Consider the following 22,002-nt stretch of genomic DNA (forward strand, 5'->3'; position numbering starts at 1 on the left):
CCGTAGTAACCTATGGCTGCGAGAGCTGGACCATGAGGAAGACTGAGCAAAGGAAGATGGATGCTTTTGAACTGTGGTGTTGGGAGGAAAATTCTGAAAGTGCCTTGGACTGCAAGAAGATCAAACCAGTCCATATTCCAGGAAATAAAGCCAGACTGCTCACTTGAGGGAATGATATTAAAGGCAAAACTGAAGTACTTTGGCCACATCATGAGAAGACAGGATACCCTGGAGAAGATGCTGATGCTAGGGAAAGTGGAAGGCAAAAGGAAGAGGAGCCAACCAAGGGCAAGATGGATGGATGATATATTGGAGCTGACGGACTCGACCTTGGGGGAGCTGGGGGTGGCAATGGCTGACAGGAAGCTCTGGCGTGGGCTGGTCCATGAAGTCATGAAGAGTCGGAAGCGACTGAACGAATAAACAACAATACCAATCGTAAACAAACATATGATATAAAGAAGCGACTAGCAGTACTAAGTTAATAGCCATTAGTTGAGAAGTCAAATGGTTAAAAAAAAAAGAAGTTAGATGATTAGGTTACAATTCAATTGAAGCTGACCGACATAATCCTAAGAGACATCTCAGACTCGTAAAGAATTCACCCAAAGCCAAGCTAAAATATCAAAGAACTGAAAACAGCTCCCAGAAATAGGAAAGGGAGGGAACACATTTCTAATGCCAAATGTAACAAGTTTGAACAGACTGTCCCCTATTATGGAATAGGAAGAGACAGGTACTACCTAAACATTACATATCCATCATGCTTCACCTAAACAACACATAAACCACTGTTCGGCAATATGGGTTGTCTGTCACGCTAGAAAAAGAGGAGCATGGCAAAGCAGAATATAGCCTGGAAAGTTTTCTATCACTTATGCAAAATATGACATCAAATTATCGTGCACATTTTTCAAAAGGTTTCCCCTAGGCAGCAAGTAGAGGTCTTAGGAGCTGTAAGCCACAGATCACAATTGTCAGTATGCATTTTAGCAACTTTCTGTATTGATTTCCTTCTTACTTTGTGCTTCAGCTTCCTTTCACATCTTCTAAATACCTTATATTGTTAAAATCTTTTCCTAGAACATTTCATCCTAAATAAATGTCTTAGGGCGCAATCCTATGGGGATAGGCGGGTGCCTCCAAACTTGGAGGCGACCGCCTATCCAGTGCAGGGCAAGAGAAGCACAAAGGGGATCATTCCCTCTGCGCTTCTCCTGCCCTACATTTGCGGCTAGACAGCTGATTTCAGCTGTCCAGCTGCGGAAAGGCAGAGCAGGGGAGGAGGCTGCCGGATGACACACAGGATGTGTCGTGCCGGCATTTCGGCCTTCCCTGCCCCAGAACACTCCCCAGAATGCCCCATTTTGGTCACTCGGTGCTCCTCTTCCGAGCGTGGAGCTTGGGGCTGTTCCATGCTGCCTGCGAGGCAGTACGGAAGGGGAGGAAGGTCGGTTCGCCAGGAACTGACCTTGGAGAGCAGGCTCTGAGGTCAGTTCCCAGAAACCCACATATCCTATAGCTGTCTAGCCACTGACTAGCAGCCACAAGATTGCTCCCTTAATCATCTAATCTTTCCACAAATATCTAGTTGCCTTAATTCCTGTACTTTACTTTCTAAACCCAGTTATAGTCTCCCAATTAGGAGTGCCGTTACAGATTTTGATTAAGATATATATCAGAGTGCTGACTGAAATAACCTCCATTATTGTGGAGGTTGCTAAAAAGTGCTTCTGTATGGCACTGTTCAGCTTGTTGGGATTAACATTTAAAAGCCCCTCAATCATGCAAGTTACCACAAACAACATGGAAATACTAAATAGGATTGGGCCAACATCTACTAGAAGGGGCTTTCAAACCATATTGAGTGCAGCCACATGGAAGCATTTCATTTATTTATTTATTTATTGCATCCAGCCTTTTTTCCTCTTGCAAGGAACCCAAGGCAGCTTACATTATCCTACTCCTCTCCATTTTATCCTTACAACAACAATGCTGTGAGATAGGTTGGGCGGAGAGTCTGTGATGGGTCCAAAGTCACCCAGTGAGCTTCCATGGCCGAGTGGGGACTAGAACCCGGATCTCCTGGCTCCCAGTCTAACACTCTCACCACTACATCACACTGGTTCTCAGTGTGCAGCCTCCATCTGAGACCTAGCATTTAAGTCGTTGAGTATTAGCAACCTTTGCATACTTGCATTTTAACACAGCTGGCTTATAATATATTCATGTTTCTTAACCAAATCCCCACTCTAGTTAAGGATCTTTTATTTAAGGTTCTTTTTATTTCCTTGAGTTAAACAGACCATGACATTGCAAAACAGTTACCAAAACTTCTTTCCCTGATGGAGAAATGCCTGTTAACATTGGCATTTATCTCAGCCCTGTCTGAAACTGCTAACTGCTGAGAACAAACTGGAACAAAAATTAGGGATATATCAATAACCTAAAGAAAAGCAGGATCTTTCAGAAACTGTAAAAAAGTGCTGAACGCCTAAATGCACAGGATAATTGCAATCAAAAGGATAATATCTTGCACTGGGAACACTGAGAGTAGATGAGCTATGGAAAATACAGAAGTGAAAATGTTTAATGTAGAGACTGGAGGATTACATTGGTGATAGATGTTTTCGTGTGTCATGTTTACGGTGTTGGACTAAGACCAGGGAGACCCAGAGCTGTATCCAATGCTGCCTGTCTGCAAGCAGGGCCCACTGCTACTTCCTTTCTGCAAACGGCCAGCCCAACCAATTCCATGGCACAAGCAACACCCCCACCCCTTGTGCAACTAAGATTTAGCACTTCCAGAAGAAGCCCCTGAACAAACAGAAACACTCCACCAACCTGCCCTGTTCCAAAAATGAGCGTTTCCACTCATTTCAGGTTGCCCCCAGAAGCGCTAAATCTCCGTTGTGCAGGTTGTGGATGCCTCTTGTGCAATAGAATTGGTGGGGCTGGCCGCTTGCAGGCAGTCGCTGCTGGATTCTGCCCGTAGGTCCAACTCTCAACTCAGCACAAAGCTCACTGGGTGACCTTGGGCCAGTTACTACTGCTTAAACTATTTATTTATAATATTTATATACCACTCCACATCAGAAGATTTCAGAGCAGCGAACAACATGGTAAAAGAATAAAACAGGTTAAAAGAGTTAAAACACTTTTTTAAAAGACAAACCCCAACAAAATGGAATTTAACAAACCACAGCTGGTCATGCAAGGAAGGCCTCTTGATATAACATCTTCAGGAGGTGCTGGAAGGAACACAATGTCGGCGCCTGCATGATCTCTAAAGGCAGGAAATTCCACAGGAAGGGGGCCACCACACTGAAGGCTCTTTTCCTGGTGGACTCCAACCGGGCCATGGATCCATGTGGAATCACCAGGAACATGCCCTCTGATGACCTTAGTGACCGGGTAGGTTGGTAAGAAAGGAAGTGCTCTCTCAGGTATCCTGGTCCCAAGTTGTTTAGGGCTTTGTACACTAGTACTAATACCTTAAACCTGGCCCGGTAGCGAATAGGCAGCCAGTGCAGTTCCCTCAGCAAAGGAGTTACACGCTGAAAAGGGGCAGCTCCCGACAACAGCCAAGCTGCTGCATTCTGCATTAGCTCCAGCTTCCGGACCAGCCTTAAGGGAAGCCCCACATACAGCGCATTGCAGTAATCCAGTCTTGAGGACTGTAGCACCGTGGTCAAGCTATCCCTGTCCAGGAGAGGCCGTAGCTGGTGAACCAGCCGAAGCTGGTAAAAGGCACTCCGAGCCGCCGCGACCACTTGGGCCTCCAGCAACAATGATGGATCTAGGAGTACCCCCAGACTACGGACCTGATCTTTCAGAGGGAGTGCAACCGCATCCAGAACAGGCAATGAGCCTATCATCCGGACCCAGGAACCACTCACCCACAGGGCTTCCATCTTGCCAGGATTCAGCTTCGGTTTATTGGCCCTCATCCAGCCCATTACTGAGTCTAGGCACTGATCCAGGACTTGCACAGCTTCTCCTGATTCAGATGTCACAGGGAGATAGAGCTGCGTGTCATCAGCATACTGATGGCATTTAGCTCCAAATCCCCTAATGACCGCTCCCAGCGGCTTCATACGTTAAACAACATTGGGGACAAGATGGTACCCTGCGGCACTCCATAGCTCAATTGCCAAGGAGCTGAGGAATAGTCACCCAATGTTACTCTCTGAAATCGGCCTGTAGGTAGGACCGGAACCACTGTAACACAGTGCCTCCAATACCCATCTCATGGAGTCGATCCAGGAGGATACCATGGTCAGTGGTATCGAAAGCTGATGAGAGATTGAGCAGAATTAACAGGGTTGCACTCCCCCTGTCCCTCTCTCAATAAAGGTCATCCATCAGGGCAACCAAGGCTGATTCAGTCCCGTAACCAGGATGAAACCCAGATTGAAATGGGTCTAGATAATCAGTATCCTCCAAGAGTGCCTGCAGTTGGTCCGCCACAACCCTCTCAAGTACCTTCCCTAGAAAAGGGGTATTTGCAACTGGGCGGTAGATGTCTAATACCGTTGGGTCCAGAGTTGGCTTCTTCAGGAGTGGCTGCACTACTGCCTCCTTAAGGACAGCAGGGACCACCCGTTCCCATAGGGAAGCATTTATCACTCCCTGGACCCACCCAGTCATACCCCCTCGGCTAGCTTTTATTAGCCAGAAGGGACAGGGATCAAGAGAGCACGTGGTCAGTCGCATTACTGCAAGCATCTTATCTACATCAGGCTGTAACAACTGGAACTGATTCCACAAAATTGGGCAGATGGTGGCATCAGACACCTTGACTGGTACTGTGCTAACAACAGCATCAAGGTTGCTGTAGAGACAAGCTACAATTTTGTCCTCAAAGTGTGATGCAAAAAGGTCACAGCAGATCCTCGATGTGGCCAGGGCCCCATTTACTGGGGAAGATGTTAACAACCACTGGACCACCTGGAAGAGCTCCGCTGGACGGCTACTTGAGGACGCAATGGAGGCAACAAAATAAGCCTTCTTTGCTGCCCGCACTGCCATGCAGTAGGCACAATTATGCACTCTAGAGCATGCTCGGTCGTCTTCACTTCGAGTCTTGCGCCATTTGCGCTCTAGCCGACGTCCAGCCTGTTTCATTGACCACAGCTCCCCAGTATACCAGGGAGCAGAACGGGCTACACAGTGCTGGAGAGGGCACTCAGTTGTAATCAAGTCAATGGCCCTTCGCATCTCACTGTTCCACAGTGAGGCTAGGGCCTCAGCTGGATCACCAGCTCTCTCCACTGGAAAATCCCAAAGAACATTCAGAAATCCATTGGATTCCATCAGTCTCCTGGGGCAGACCATACGAATATGTCCCCCACCCCTGCAGGAGGAGAGTAATGCCATAAGTTCAAATCTCACCAGGAAATGGTCTGAACATAACAATGGGGTTACTTGGAGCCCCCCAAACTTCAGACTACCCATCTCACAAGTTGGAGCAAAAACCAAATCAAGGGTGTGCCCTGCTTCATGTGTTGGGCCGATGACATACTGAGACAGCCCCATGGTTGTCATGGAGGCCATGAAGTCCTGAGCTGGAACTCCGGCGACAGCCTCAGCATGGAAGTTGAAGTTACCCAGAACCACCATCCTGGGTTCCTCCAACACCACACTTGCAACTGCCTCCGCCAGCTCAGTCAGGGAGGATGCTGGGCAGCGGGGTGGGCCATACACCAGCAGCATCCCCAATCTGTCTCTATGGCCCAACACCAGGTGCAAACCCTCAAGGACCACTCCAAGGTGGACTGGTCTCCTGGTGATAGAGATGGAAGTTCTATGAACCACGGCAACTCCCCCCGCCCCAGCCTAGGGATGTACAAAAGTGACTTACCTTTCCGCGGATTATGTTGATGGTGGGGGGGAGGCATTCCATCCCTTCCCCCGGAATCCTGGCCGGGGGGGGGGGGGAGGCGCTCCGTTCCTCCCTCCTGGTATCCTGGCCAGCCGGCTGTGCTCCACAGCGATTCTACGGAGCTGCCGGCCGGCTCCACCAGCAGCCGGACATCCGGCCGCTGGCTAGCAGGGACGCAAACGGCGGTGGCCATAGCCGCCGCCGTTTGCGTCCCTGCAGTCAGCCGTGATAGGCTACGTAAATGTTTACGTAGCCTATCATGGCTGATTTTAAACAAAAAACGCGCGTACGCAAATGGCGGCGGCCATGGCCTCCGCCATTTGCGTTCTTTATTTTGGCACGTCTTAGTCTACGTAAACATTTACGTAGACTAAGACGGCGAAAATAAGGGGAACGCAAATAGCGTAGCGTTTATGTAGACTAAGACATGCCAAAATAAGGAATGCAAATGGCGGAGGCCATGGCCGCCGCCATTTGCGTACGCGCGTTTTTTGTTTAAAATCAGCCATGATAGGCTACGTAAACATTTACGTAGCCTATCACGGCTGACTGCAGGGACGCAAACGGCGGCGGCTATGGCCATGGCCGCCGCCATTTGCATACGCATGTTTTTTGTTTTTCTTTTTTAAGTCAGCCATGATAGGCTACGTAAAGATTTACGTGGCGGAACTTTCGTACATCCCTACCCCAGCCTTCCAACCTATGTTGGTGCTGCACCGAGCACCCAGGTGGGCAGAGCTGAGTCAGGTCAACCCCACCCAGCTCACCCACCCAAGTCTCAGTAATACACACCAGGTCAGCCCTCTCAGCCATGATTAAATCATGAATGAGTGCAGTCTTATTGCAGAACAACCTGGCATTAAATAGCAGCACCGCAAGACAGGAGGGCACAGTGGAAGAGCTACCAGCTACATGAGAGCTAGAGGAGGGGGGTAGAAGGGGAACAGTGTATAAACATCTGTGGCCCATTCTACTTTGATGTCCCAACCCCCTCCTCCTGCCTTATCTCCTTCTGCCCCAAGTCACTGGAATAGTGGTGCCCCCTCCATGGGTCCCTGTATCAGTCTCTCCTAGGCACATCCTTACTGCCATAAAAATACCCACACACTCTCAACAGCCACTCACCATTCAATTATACAATCAACCATTCAACACATACACTTCACTCATCCAACAATCACTCCCAACCAAACTAACACAGTCACAATTTGTAGTTTGAGGTCGTAACCAGCCGGTGGTCACAGTTAGGACATCAGGCTTGTTAATCAACCAAATAAAGCAGAGAACAAGTAAAGTGCTTATTTCTTAGCCATGTAACCTACTTCCATTGGTTCATGCTCATTCTATTTCACCTGAAAGGTGGCAAAGCAGTTCTCTCCCCCCCACCCCACCCAGGGGAAGCTCCACCTCTGACTACCACAACCTCCCACCCTGGGCAGAGAAGCAGTTCTAGGATATGAAGCCTCTATCCCCTGTCTCTCACCCAGGGTAAGCAACAATAACATATGGAAAACTGCTGTTGTCAGAGGATCCCTGCTCTCACTCAGGGACACCTCACTCACATAAGACAGGCAATCAATAGAAGACCAGGATGAAAGCAGACCAAAAAGGAAGAGAAGATAGAAGGCACCCTCGCCCTCCTGGCAAACCAAAGGGGCAAACCAAAGGGGCAAACCAAAGGGGCATCCCCCCCCTTGGGGGTGCCTCTGTCAGGGCTGCCCACTGGTGGCAGCCCACCACTTCATAGCAGGGCAGTTTTTAAGTCTCCACGATGCCTGGAGGTCTCAAGGCTCAGAGATAGCACTCTGTTCCGGTTGGCTGGAGAAACTTTGGCAGATGCTCCCACTCACTCTGCAATCAGCGTAAGCCAATACAAGGCAGGATACTGGGAGATGGGGGTGGGGTGGGGGTTACAGGTAGCAAGCAACCAGCTTAAACTATTGCAATGTGTTGTGAGGATCCACTTTATAAATAAATGCATAAATAAATATAGTTTCCTTTTCTCCCAAAACTCTGTGCATGTTCAGAAAATCAAATTCTGTAACGAGTCACGAAAGAGTAGCTACTGAAAAATTAAGGCTCCAATCCTACACACACTTACCCAGGAGTAAGTCCCACTGAAGTCAGTGAGATTTACTTCTGAGTAGAAATGCATAGGACTACAGTAAAAGTGACTGTTGCTTTTGCTATAAATGCTTTTAATTTCTTCCATATTTATCTCTAATTTGCATTCCAAAATTGTGTTTGTTAACTTTCAAGGAGTCCACTGAGTTCAATGGTACGTGTGCCCTAGCAAGTGTGCGCAGGATTGCAGCCTCAGAGTAGAAGCACTGTTATGAATCAGGCCCCAATCTAAAAGTAATTACCACTTTTCTCCCACTTCAGATCTGACTCCAACTGGGGAGACGCAACAGGAAGAAACAGGGAACCTCTGGATCTAGGGGTCCCCAGACCTTAGGGTAATGTTTGGGGAGGGGTATACCATCACTAGGCCAACCTAAGAGTGTTCCCCTCAAAAAGCATCCCCTAAAAAGCCTTTGAAGGCAGAGCTAAAGCCAAATAAATAAATACATTATTGAAAAACAGCTAGTTTTAGGAAACTGTACACATAACCAAAGACAGATGAAGTATATTCACTAACAAAGTTATGTTGTGCAGAGAACAGGTCCATGTTGGGAAACTGGCCCAATGTCAAACTGGTTGTGATGGAAAGCAGCCATGTCTGTTTATTCATGCCTACCCTATTGACATACAAAATAGCGGGTGAGGGGATCTAGAGAATCACACTGAACTCTCTTCCGCTTTATTTCCACATGCTCTTATCACTTCAAGCACTTTTCTCCACAGCCATGATAGCAGAAGTAAGATGGGACAGAGAGAAGTGAGTCTGAAACAACAGAGCACAGACAGATGGAGAAGGTTCAGCTCTCCGCACCCATGTGCAGTATTTGATTAAAGAATCTGACATACACACACATACACTTTATTCAGTAGGGCAGCACATACTTCAACTGGCCCTTATTCTCTTTCTGTGGGCCAAACTAGATGCTACCCATACTTGGGAACAACTTTCCCCACACTTTTAAGGGAGTTTCAAGGGCAATTTTGAACAGAAAAATAGCTGTGGCTAAGGGTTAAGTGCCATGTATTCAACACCACCACTTAAATGTTAGGTCTCTCAGGGGCTGGCTTTTTTCAAAAAAAAAGTTGTGGGGTGAGGTTTACACATCTGAGAGTATTGTGCGTACTCTGGCTCTCGGAAACAGAAGTAAATTCTTACCCACTCTCCAGCAGATGGCTAGGCTTCCACAAAGATTGGACCAAGTTTGGCAATCAGGCAAAATACAAAAAAGGCATTTCTTTAATCTCTCTGTTTAGAAGAAGAAATGCAAAGAAAGAAAGAAAGAAAGAAAGAAAGAAAGAAAGAAAGAAAGAAAGAAAGGAGGGAGGGAGGGAGGGAGGGAGGGAGGGAAGGGGTGTTGGGGCTGTGACAACATGAAAGCCAAGTTGTTCCAGTACAATCCAGATTAGATTTTCTGAATGCAAAATATGCTGGATTTGACAGGTGTGCTCGAGATTACCTGGTGGATATGAAAAGCACAGAATAGATGTTTGTTATTGAGGATGTTAGTTACCAGAATTCAGCACATGAACAAGATATTTAGACCATAATGATTACAGCAATTAGCCTAAGAAGCTGCAACAGGAAGCTCTTGATGGGGTTTCATGAAAGGACAAGATTTTCATTTCTTAAGCTTTGAGTTGCAGGGGGGATGGTGGAAATGGCTCTCTTCCCAAACAACCCTTTTGAAATACATGGAGCAGATAACTAGCAAGTTCTCTGTTAGCTATTGGTGAATGAAGAGAGAAGTTACAGGCCAAAAGGCTGAAATAATACCACATTCATAAGCCCTTTGTTCATGAGAAGCACCAGGCCCACAGGATCTCACCTGTAAGCATACGGTTTTTGAAGTCCAAATCCTAGTCAAAAGCATTGGCATTTCTTTGTAAATGCCCGAAGACATCTTTTAAAAAACTCTTCATTTTCAGTATATTGTAAACCTAATTTACAAATGAAATTGACCAGATATTCTGTTGTTCAAAAATGATGACAGAATATAAACTACGAATATTTTGGTAAATAGTCAGATAACCTACCAGCCTACCACACAGACGCTAATCTTGGAAGGGTTGCCAAAGAGTCAGATATTACAAGCCACAACGTTTCTTTCCCCTCCATCCAGATCCACAAGAACAGCTGGGTTCAAGTTATAATGGCACTGACATGCCTATTACATACGCAAAATTACGTTTTTAGGATACAGAATCTACAGTATATATAAATCTAGAACTTCTACCCCATAGTTCCATATTTCCGATCCCGCAAATCACCGAGATGTGATAGCAACTAATTGGAAAAGTGACAAACTTCTAACTCTAAATCTATGGTAATGTCATTTATGGTCAATTGCTCTGGTTGAAAATTTTACTAGCAAGGTTAGAATATTTAGAAGGCAACATGACTCAGACTCTTTTACCAGTACCTGGTATTGCTTTATGGATTACATCAGAAATGAGGCCATCGAAAGAATACCACCCACACGGAACAACTGTAAGGAAGGATTCCTTTAGATAAATGAACTTGGAATTTAATTCAATAATTAATTATCTGTGCTACCTTTGTCAAACTGTAAGTTGCCCTGTGTGTTTCTTTGTTGTTGTTTGTATGAATCTGTATTACTCACATAAAGATTGAATAATTTTTTTAAGGCATAAAGGAAATCCACCCTCTACCACTCTTGTAACTAACAAATTACAAGTACAAATAGCTGAAGAGTTACCAACCTGAATGAAATGGACAGGCCTAGAAATAGCAGATGCAACTTGTGAAGTAAACTATGGGAGAAGGTGGGTTGTCTCTAGCTGATAAGATTAAACTGAAGGATGAGGAACAAAGGCCAAGGAGTTTATTTAGAAAACTTTCAGTGCTTAGGGGTCGGTAAATAGTGTTTCTTTGTTTGTTTTAAAACTTACCAACAACAGTAACAAACAAACTTTTACTGTTATTCCTAAATCAATATGTAGGAATACATGGTGAACAAACTGGCTGTATATTTGAAGGAGGTTGTTGTATCTCCTAAAGCACCTGTCATGTTACCATGGACAAAAGTTGACTTTAAAAGGCTATACAATCTCTGAGGGTCAAATGACAGCAGCAGATCCATGCCTTTAAATGCATGTAAAGAAGGTGGTGGTGGATCTGATTTAAAGATCAAAATGTGTACACTGGCAAGGAGCGTAGAACCTTCCCGAAAGCCAGTTACTTCCCGAAAGCCAGTTCCCACCACCCAGACATTTCTCAGCTGCACTTACTTCCTGTATCAGAGACCAACTGAAGAAAGACTGATAGCAAGGGACAGACTGCAGAATTTTTTTCTTGAAATTAGACCCCACTCTACATGCTTTAAAAATGATTGGTTAGACCCAGGTTTAAATATATGTACTGCCATCACATGTAGGTTTAAGCCCTGCAATTTGAGGCACCTGTGGACACTAAGCTTAATAGATTCCTGAATGGAATTTCTTAATAAAGCAGATCAAGTTAATAAATGACTTCAAGCTGTTTTGACCGGAAGGTTAAGAAAACATCAGACAGATCAAGGAGGAAATGAATTGCCTTCAGCATGAGCATTAATTATTTGCGGGGGGGGCAGGGTTCTCTGGGATGTTTAAAACTATATCACTTTAGAAACAAACTGAAAGCATTCACTATATAGTTAAACCAGAACCTAGTTTAGCCTTAATTCATAATGCCAGCATTTTTATATTCTGTTAGACTCTGATAATACTCTTAAATTGGCAGTGGCACTCAAAACCTCAACCATCTTGTATCTGCATACAGTATCAACTTTACATCCCTTCAATACCGGGCTCTGTATGGTTGGCTGATTTTCTGAGAGTTCACCCCACAGGGCTGTTGTAATGTTGAAAGGCCTGCCACCATGTGGATGGGACCAGTCACATGGGTCCTTACTACCCTGTGTCACTATAGCTGGAATCCAGTTTCAACAGTAGAGCTGGGGTGATGTTTATTTATTTATTACATTTATATCCCACATTTCTTCCATTATGGAACTCAAGGTAGCTACCTAGGTAATCTCCCCTCCAAGCACTGACCAGACCCAAACCTGCTTAGCTTCAGCAAGGTGGCTGCCTCATGCCTTCAGACTATGCCCTGGGTTATGCACTTGTATGTGCAATATCTAGTTTGGCCCTTAGTGCCTGCCCTTTAACTATGGAATTTCATCTCCAGAAGATACTCCAAAGCCACTGCCCGATTAACTCCTAGAATCAGTACAAGATTTTTGTAATTTTAGTGGTCCAGCATAGTGGTCCAGTGGGCTGAGGGATTTTAGATTTAAGTACTATTTTGGCCACCTAATGCGAAGAGAAAACTCCCTGGAAAAGACCCTGATGCTGGGAAAGACTGAAGGCAAAAGGAGAAAGGGACGGCAGAGGATGAGATGGCTAGATAGCATCACGGATGCAATGAATATGAACTTGAGCACGCTCCGGGAGAGAGCGCAGGACAGGAAGGCCTGGCGTGCTATGGTCCATGGGGTCACGAAGAGTCGGACACGACTGAACGACTGAACAACAACCTGGCTGATATGTATATTGTTTGTATTCCCCAATGCTTTGGGAACAGGCAGGCTACAAACTAGATACATAAACATAAGCCAAATGGTCTAAACGATCAAGCAGCCGAATTCTTGATGTCTGGCTTGCTCTGCTCGCTCCAATTTAAAAATCCAATTATGAATTCCCACAGCTGAAAGTTAGGTATTTTAAAAGGTTGTTAAAAGCACAGAATTCACTCCACCATCAAGAATAAAGTTTACAAAGCAATAAATCACATGGACCACTTCAATTTTTAACCATGTCTTAAGCCAGACATTTAACATAAAGAAGCCAATGGTACAACTCAACACCACATTATTGAAATAGGCATAGACGCTCTTAACTCTCTCATGGATGGCTACACAATGATATAATTTCTCAGCATTGAACTGGACGTGGATGAAGATTGTAAAAAGTGTTAATTAAAATGCAGACCTGGACAGAGCTGGAAACACTGAGTAAAAATTTCCCAACTAGTAAATTTGCTATGTTTAAACTAAAATTAATCAAGTGAAAACCACAATATTTTTTGTAAGAAGTCTGCTTCTCTAGAGATCTTAAAGATCCACTGTCAAGGTATCCATAAATAATATAACTATGAAGTTCCTGTCAGTTTCAAGCAGGCTTCATTCTAGTTTCAGCTTGTGTTGAGACTTTCTGGGACCTAAGAGGTGGGCTCAATGATTGTAAGCCTCTGAGTTTGGAGGCTGAAAATCATCCAAGGCAGAGCAGGAGGCACAGCAAAGGTGATCTTCACCTCCCATCCTCCCACTCTGTATTTTACACTAGACGGGGGTGGGGTGGGGTTCGCAGTCTAACTGGGGCATTTCAGAGGAGGGAAGGAGGTTGGAGAGGCCTCAGGAAAAATTGCATCCTAGCCTCCAGTCTTCTCCCTTCCGCACCCACTGAAACACCCCTTTCTATGTCCTCCAAGGTTGTATTCCTGATCTCGGAGAGCAGCCGGTGAGGTTCTTTCCATGCTGGCTGCGAGGGGGAGGAGAAGGGGATTCGGATCATGGATTCCGCCCTCCAAGGTAGGAGCGCTGTCTCTGACCTAGGATCTGGGAATCTGAAGTATCCTATGGCCCTCTGACATGGTCTAGGGGCCATAGGATTGCTTCCTCCATTTTCTAAAGTGACACATAAACTTCAAGATAATCAATGTAAATAAAAAGTAATGTCAGAAGGAGTATGAAGATATTTGAAGCAGCAGTAAGTATTTTAAAACATATTTTTCTATCTTCATTCTTAGAATAGGCAATGGGTACTCTTTCAAAAGATCCTAGATCTTATACGCTAGTTTCACATTTCACATTAGAACTCCAGAAGTCAAATGCATACAAGGCAGAAAGGGATGGTAAAACAAGAGAAAAATCAGAGTGGGGGGCCAGCTACGCTCAATCTTCAAGGTACTAGAGATTTTGCAATAGTTTCTGTAGCTTGTGAATCAGTCTAATTAATGTCTCTTCTAGTAGGGATGGTGCAGGCGCCTGATTGAGTCCAGAAATCCGTCGGAACCACCCCTGGCCTCATCCCCAAGCCCCACTCACTGAGCCCCTGCTTGCCCCTTGCCTGCACTCAGTGAATAGCCTGCACTTACCCTGGTGGCCTCGCCGAGCTTCGTGGTTGCCATTTTTTGAGAAATAAAATGGCGATCGCAAAAATGCGTATATTTCTGCACACATAAAAATGTGCATTTTGTGTATACACATGTTCGCATATGCATGAAAATGTGTAATTTTTAAAATGCGCATTTCGCGCGCGCACAAATATACACCTTCACAAAAATGTACATTTCACACATGAGAATATGTGCCTTCGCAAAATGCACATTTTCGCTCATACAAGGGCACGTGCATTTTTGTGATTGCCTTTTTTTTTCTTTTTTTAAGGCAACCACGGAGCTCAATGAGGCCACTGGGGTGAGTGCGGGCTGCTTGCCAAGCACGGGAGGAGCTTGAGTGTGGTTCGGGGACTGGCGGGCAGGGGCAGGGACTGGAAGGGCACCCAGAGAACCTGCACGGGGGTGAGTTCGCACATCCCTACCTTCTAGAGAGAGTAGCATGTTTTATGTGCCTGAGAAAACAATGTATTGACCATTGTCAATTGGGCTCTTGGCATACTCATCTGTATAAACAACACACATGAATACAAGATTAACTGAAGCTAAACTACAATTTAAAAGCTAGCAGGAAAAATAGTTACAGACTTCTGCTGACATATATTTAGAACATCAGAGATTTCATGTTACATTGACTTTCACATTCTTTTAAATATAGTTTGATGAGATATAATATGCTATGCATACATTAAAACTGCAGACACCTAAAACTCCTGAAACCATTCAGACTGATAGTAAACACTATCAGATAAACACATTTTAGTCACTGCATTTGAACTTCTGACAATATAAGTGGAATTCTGCCCTAGAACACAATTGTGGTTCTAGATAGATGGGACAAGTGAGTCAAACTCTAAAACGACCCAGCATTTAGCCACCACAATAAGGGTGCAATCCTATGGCTGCTAGGCAGCAGCTAGATGGCCACAGCATTGTTCAGTTTTCAGGAACCGCCTCTCCACCCCCTCCCCAGCCACCTCATAGGCAGTGCAGATCATCCCTGGGCTCTGCACTCAGAAGAGGAGCACAGACCAGGGCAAAAGGGGGTGTTCCCAGGGCGGGGAGTGCAGAAATGCACTACGACACTTCATATGCATCATCCAGCCTCCCCACCGCCACTCCGAAGTCCTGTGGCTAGACAGCTGAAATCGGCTGTGTAGACACGAATGCAGCGGGCCAGAGCACGGAGGAGAAGATCCCCTCCATGCTCTGCCCACCCTGCATTGGATGGGTGGTTGCCTCCAAGTTCAGAGGCGGATGCCTATCCCGATAGGAATGCTCTCTAAATGTATTGTCCTCGCTACTGTGGAACAACAAATTCCTCAGTTTGATCATTGAGGAATACCTTAAGAATGTGGCAAACACTTGGTCAGTTAGCAAGACCAAGAGGATGCTGTCTCGAGTGGGTGGGCCACCACAACTGGCCCAAACTGGGAGATTAACAGTGCAATCCTATATATGTCTAAATAGCAGTAAGTCCCACTGAGTTCAAAGGGACTATTTCCCCAGGTAAGTGTGGCTAAGTCTACAGCCTAAATGCTACGTTTCTTTTTAATAACTTAGTTCAAGGCCAAGCGACATCAGTAGAGGTGCCCCAAGCATCTACATCCTGTACAATACTTGATTACCTAACACAGTCTTGCATCTCCTGGGCTGACTCTGCATGGGACAACAGGACTCCAGCTGTTGCAGTTATCACCAATCCTTGAGATGTGGTAGTTCCTGTATATTTATCTAGAATCTTTGAACTATTTCTCTCATTCTAAAGGTGTGGCATAACCATTTATGCTTATGCTACACTGGTGGGCTGCAACTGTCCAGTAATGACCAAGGTCACATGCACAAAGACAAAATACTGTGAATGGACAGAACAGGGAATGTTTTCCATCCTTCATTTTGCATTCAAGTCCAGAAGATATCAAAACACAAAATATGTACACCTCTGTTAAGAATGGTGCATACACCTTTAAATTTCTCCTTTCCACAAAATACAAAGACATACTTTCCCAGTTGCTATTTGCGTATTTCACATAAAAAGTAGCACTTTAGCTATATAAGCGTCATTCTAACTAAGTCATTGCACGTTAGTATCCATAGTATACTAGCGCACTAATGCATTAGTATTCACAGTATAGAGAGAAGAAATGGCCTGGTTTGCATGATCCTTGCAGCCCACCGTAGCTTATTCAAGCAATGGTGGGTTGCAGCACTTGCTGGCAGCTACTGTGAATATTCAAGCCATGGCAGGTGGGTGCCACCGCTTATGATGTCTGAACCTGGCAAGCATGGGTTGTTGCCATGGTTAACAAACCACCCCACAACTTTTGTTTGTTAACCACAGCAACAACTCACCCACACTGGGTTTGAATGTCACAATAAGCCACGGCAACCGCCCACCGCAGCTTGAATATTCACAATGGCTGCCAGCATGTGCTGCAATCCACCACTGCTTAAATAAGCCACAGTAGGCTGCAGCAATCATATGAACTGGCCAAGCTAATGTTCCTTAAGTCCTCAAAAGAATGTCAATGGATCAAGTATATCTGCCATTGATATCAATAACTTTTTGCAAGCCAAAAGTCAGTCGCGTTCTACTACTTGAATTAATCTGTCAGTCAAATATGCACACAATTTAAAAATAAATAGGCCCCATCAACTAACATGCATATTTCCAACCAGCAGCAGGGAAAATGCAAGCTGTGAACCCTAGGGCCATGAATTTGAAAAAGGAGAGAGTGAGAAAGAGACAGAATCCTTGTAGAGATATTGCACAGAAAGTATTTCAAATTCTTTAAGAAGCTAATCTCAGAAAACAGTAAGCGATTTATAGATACCACTACTCCTCAACAAATACCTTAAATGAAGACTGAGAGCAAAATGTTCCCATTCATGGGGTGGGATGGGCAATTAGCATTTCTTAAGCAGAAACCCACCGCCTCTTCCATACGCCTAATATGTATAAACTCTATGAGGGGATGGTGGAGATGGCTCACCACCCTAACAACCTCTTTGAAATATATGAAGCAGATAATTAGCAAGGTGTTTGCTAGCTGGAACAACACCCCACCGCAAATATCTAGCAGAGGAGCATGAATCTAGCAAAACCTTGTTGGCCTTGACCTTCTAATTTAAACTAAAGGACCATCACTTAGAGGCCAAAAAAATATATAAAGAAATAACTTCTTCAAAATAAATATTTTCATCACAGAAACAGAACGTACTTACCAATATTTTGTTATCCACTTTGTCACTCTTGACTTCAAGCTTAACTTTCTTTTTCACAGAAATTTTTATCTTCCTCCCAATCACATCCTTGACACTTTCTGAAATAGCGGAGAATATAAAATTGCTTTCATTGTCAAGAAGCAAGGAAAATATGTAGCTATGCTATTATACTGCCAAAGGAATGTTCTTGCACTCAAATAATTTTAACTGCCTTCCCCCCCTTAAAATAAAGCTTTTCACTATTCTTATAAAACAGTCCAAAGTCATATATGGTTATATACCCATATGACCTCCATTAAAAAAATAAAACAACCTTCTTTGTGTTCATGAATTTATTAAATAGATGAATAAAGTAAAGTTTGAAGAAGAAAGCACTGGTTTACTTTCTCCTCTCACAAGAGAAGCACATCTATGAACTAAAAAAAAAAAGTCTGATTGATATTAAGTACTCAAAGGCTTGATCTCATTCACTCACTCATGTTACACAGCAGGCTCTCACATTTTAGAAGTTAAATAACTCCAGTAAAAGATCACTGCTGTTCTACATGTAAGCCAAGTCGCTCCCTCAATTGTAACACCAGAACAGTTCCAGATGTTCTTATCTGACAGATGTAGAATGGCTCTCAGTCCAGCAAACAGTAGTTTGAAAAGGAATTACACATGCACAGGATGCATTATCAACCTTCAAATTTCACATGAAACATTGTACAGACTGCAAGCAGACTACACTGCTGTACTCGAAGTCGAAGCATGACCATGGGAAATCTCTTGTTAAATGTCCTTATAGTAGTTTGACAAACACTTCAGTTTAACACTGAATCTCCAAGCCAAGAGCATGGAAAGATGCCATAGCGATATATCCTCCACAGAACTATTACTAGCACAACTGCTGCTACATTTTGATGCTTGGTCTTGACTCACCTCAAGTACAATTTGTCACACATGTCAAAGAACTCAAAGAACTTTTGGACATTTTTATCTTACTCTGGAAGGAACAGACCAGGACTTGACAGCCACGGCCAGATTTAACAGCAGGTAACTGCCTGGGTTGTCAGGCTCAGGGATCATATGTCACAGGCTATCTACTCAACACCTGAAACAAATACTATGAACACTTCATCTTCACTTGTAAGTTGACACCACTGACCTACATGGCTAGCATTGCAGTAATGTTTATTTCTCCCCTGTTTATGGGGAAATTTACAATGTATGTGCCCATTCAAACTATCTGCATTTGAGTGTTTGCAAACAGATCCATATGTGCACATTTGTCATCTCATATGAAAAGACCGAATCATGCATTAAAATCATGAAATGAGCTACAAATGCAATAAAAAGCAAGGTCTTCCAGAACTGAACAAGTGTAGGGAGGCACTAAAGACAGTCCTCCCTTGGGGCATTGCTTGGCCTAGGACTGGCCCTGCAGACAGCATAGATATAGATACCGCCATCACTGATGGAGTTGGACATTCTCTATGCACAATCCAAGATGAAGGCATTTTAGAGCATAAGGCTGCTCCTTTCTTGGATCTACCTCAATAAACATGATAGCAGCATCTGTAACTCATTATGATTAACTTAAAATTGATCTCTTAAGGAAGAACTTTGTTTCTATATCAATTTGAACATGATAATATGATGCAGATGGTACTGCAGTGTCAGCAAGGGCATATAGGCAGAGTTCAGAGGGGGCTGCATATCCAGATAGGATTGCTCCCTTAAACATGTTAAAATGCTTGCGCAAAACATTTTGTTGCTCACATAGTGTGTTTTCATGACCATCTTAAAGAAACTTACCTAATGCATCATGGGATTATGTATCTTGTAACACATTAACCTACAGTGTAGGAAGGAAAGGTATCACTTCTGAAACCTGATCCCCCCAAAAGTCCAAGGTGACTGCACAAAATGGAAATGGAGGAAGTTTTGCTCCATCCTGAAAACACAGCAGGACCTTTAGAGCACACACAAGTATGTATGATCAAGCTTTAATTCTGAACGCTGACAGATGTTAGGGTAAGTGATATTATATTAATCATTAAAACATCTAATTTATGTATGCAATGGAAGAAATTCAGCTTTGTTTTTCTGGATAAGCAATGTACTAATTTCTCATTTAAAATCCATTCGTCTCAGAGACAATTTATCTAGAAGTTGCCAAGAGCGGACATTAAATATGCTCAATGGTTCAAAATGTATTGCTTCTACACCCAACTCTTCACCATCCCTCCAGCAATGATTTTTTTTAATGAGTTTTCCCCACAATTATATACATTAAATAACCAAAGCAGCCTTCTCTTCTGACATACTACATTATTCAAACCAAGTTCCCACACGTGCTTCAAAAAGGTTCTATGCATGGAGATATCCATCCATTGATTTTAGCAGGATCCCTGTAAATACAGGTTTTCCATCTATTGCCTATGTTCTTATAAACTGATTTCAATGCGGCCCCAGAGTGCTATCAGTACAATGTGTCTACTGTTGTGAATCAGGATATGTACAACAGTGTCTTCCTGCCCTTTCCATGATATTTTACATAGTATAATTTTGAAAAATACTTGATTGTGTTTGCAAGAAATAGGAGACTAAACATTTAACATCTGCAGATCAATCTAACCAAGACTGTCTTCCACTTATGCCCAGCTATTTCAAGGAGCAACCCTCATATATGTATTTGCATGAGCAGTAGGGAGATTGGAAAGGAAGGCGAGTGGTGAATGATGGATAGTTCAGACAAAATGATGTGCTGCATTTATGTATTATTTATTTATTTACACAATGTATATACTATTCTACATCCAATAAAATTTAGAAGGACAAGAAGAACTGCATCTTTCCTCAGCACGTCACTATGTGTCAAGCTACGATCTAGATACACTTACTTGGGAGTAAGTTCCACTGAACTCAATGGGCCTTACTCCCAAGTCAATATGCAAAGCATCAGGCTACCAGCCTCAGCTATCTCCCTGTAAAATGGGAACCCCATGAAGTTGCATTGTGTGTTTGTGGTGGACTAGGTAAAGGAAATATTGATATATTCCCCAGTGAGGCTTGCCAATGTCAAACCCTGTATTTAAATAAAAAAATATTGCTGTAGGCTGCCCTGAGAACTTCATTACAGGGCAGCATATAAATGCCTAAAATAAATAACTATACATGTCCAAAGTAAGTGACTACTTACTCCAGTAGATAATTCTTTCTTTAAAAAAAAAAACCCAGAAGAGCACATATTTTTAATTGAATGAGAGCTGAAGGACCAGGAACATCAGCTCTGCTCACCAACTACCCCCTTGCAAACCGAGACACAGGCAAAGGGCTTTCAAATATATATATATATCTTTCCACCCCAAGTGTGAATAGCAACAGATGCTTTGGCACAGCCATCCCCCTTATACACCTGAACAGCTGAACCCCATATACCTTCACCATCCTTCCCCAACCTAATACCCTCCAGATGTTTTGGACAACAACACCCATCATCCCAAGCCAGCAGGGCCAATGGTCAGGAATGCTGCAAGTTGTAGACCAAATCATCTGGAAGGCATCAGGTTGTGAGAAGGCTAGCCCCTGCCATGGCTTGTGCAAGGGAAAGAGCAGGGCATAAGGAGAACATTCTGGAGAATGAAAGGCTACAGGAGAGGTAGGCAACCTTTCTGGGCAGATTTGGGAAATCTGAGAAACTGTCCTTGCCACCATCACAAAATGGCTGCCATGGGAGGCATGGCAAAGGACAAGTAACTGGCCCAAAAGATTAAGTATATGGCAGAGGTGGGGTCTGAGCCCCAACACATTAAACAATTCCTTTGAACCCACAGTTTTCAGAACCAACAGAAATATATTCTACAGCAAATCCCAGTTGCTATTAAGAAAGTGTCTGCGTGTGTGTGTGTGTTTTCTCAAAGTGGAAGGAGTAGGGCACCTTCACAGTTGTCTACCCCCAGGTAATGGAGCTCTTTGTCTGTGTCTAAGGGCCAAAACAGACATTACTTTAAATCCGTATCTAGCAGCTACATTTTTTTTTTCTTCATTTTTACCAGAGAGTAAGTACAGGGGGCTGATCTGGATAGGAACCATAATATGGGGGCTTTTAGTTTTGCAGGAGAGAGCTAAGACACATTTAATGGGGGGTGGGGAGGAAGAGACCACTACGAACGGAGATTCTGATGGGGCCAGGCGGGAAGACACACACACACCCCGGCTTGAGTGAGCCCCTGGGCTGCCGGCTGCCTTTCCCTCGGCTGAACGCCAGCAGGGCAAGGGAGAAGAGGAAACGCTGGCTTTAAAGAACAGGCAGCCTTAGTCAGCCTCGCCTCAAGGAGTTAATATTGCTTTCACTTAGTTGGCTTACAGATGCGGAACGTTCCGTGCTGTTTGCCTATTTCAAAGGCTTTGAAAGGCTGTGCAATTCCCCCCCCCCCCGTCCTTCCTTTCACCCGTAAGCAAATCCCCTCCAGCAACAGCGATGCAAAAAGAGAGGAGGAGGAAAAGCTGCTGGGCTGTCGCTCACATACCATCAACACCTATACTCTTCCGACCTTTCTCGCCGACTCCCCGAGAAAACAAGCAACTCCACCTTAGAGGATTTAAC

The 22,002-nt window shown here is 44.1% G+C and overlaps 1 protein-coding gene across 2 annotated transcripts in view; it reads right to left on the bottom strand.

Moving 5' to 3' along the window:
* The window catches only part of CARMIL1 (capping protein regulator and myosin 1 linker 1), a 239,530-nt gene that overhangs the window by 216,517 nt on the left and 1,011 nt on the right, over positions 1–22,002 (bottom strand). For both annotated transcript variants that reach the window (XM_084850112.1, XM_084850111.1), the window contains exon 2: positions 17,412–17,509. In XM_084850112.1, coding sequence (XP_084706238.1) covers positions 17,412–17,509 — 98 coding nt within the window. The remainder of the gene's footprint in view (positions 1–17,411; positions 17,510–22,002) is intronic.

This window comes from Heloderma suspectum, chromosome 4 (genome assembly GCF_057233095.1).
Source record: "Heloderma suspectum isolate Gila_16-S chromosome 4, 16-S_ref, whole genome shotgun sequence".
NCBI classification, from domain to species: Eukaryota; Metazoa; Chordata; class Lepidosauria; order Squamata; family Helodermatidae; genus Heloderma; species Heloderma suspectum.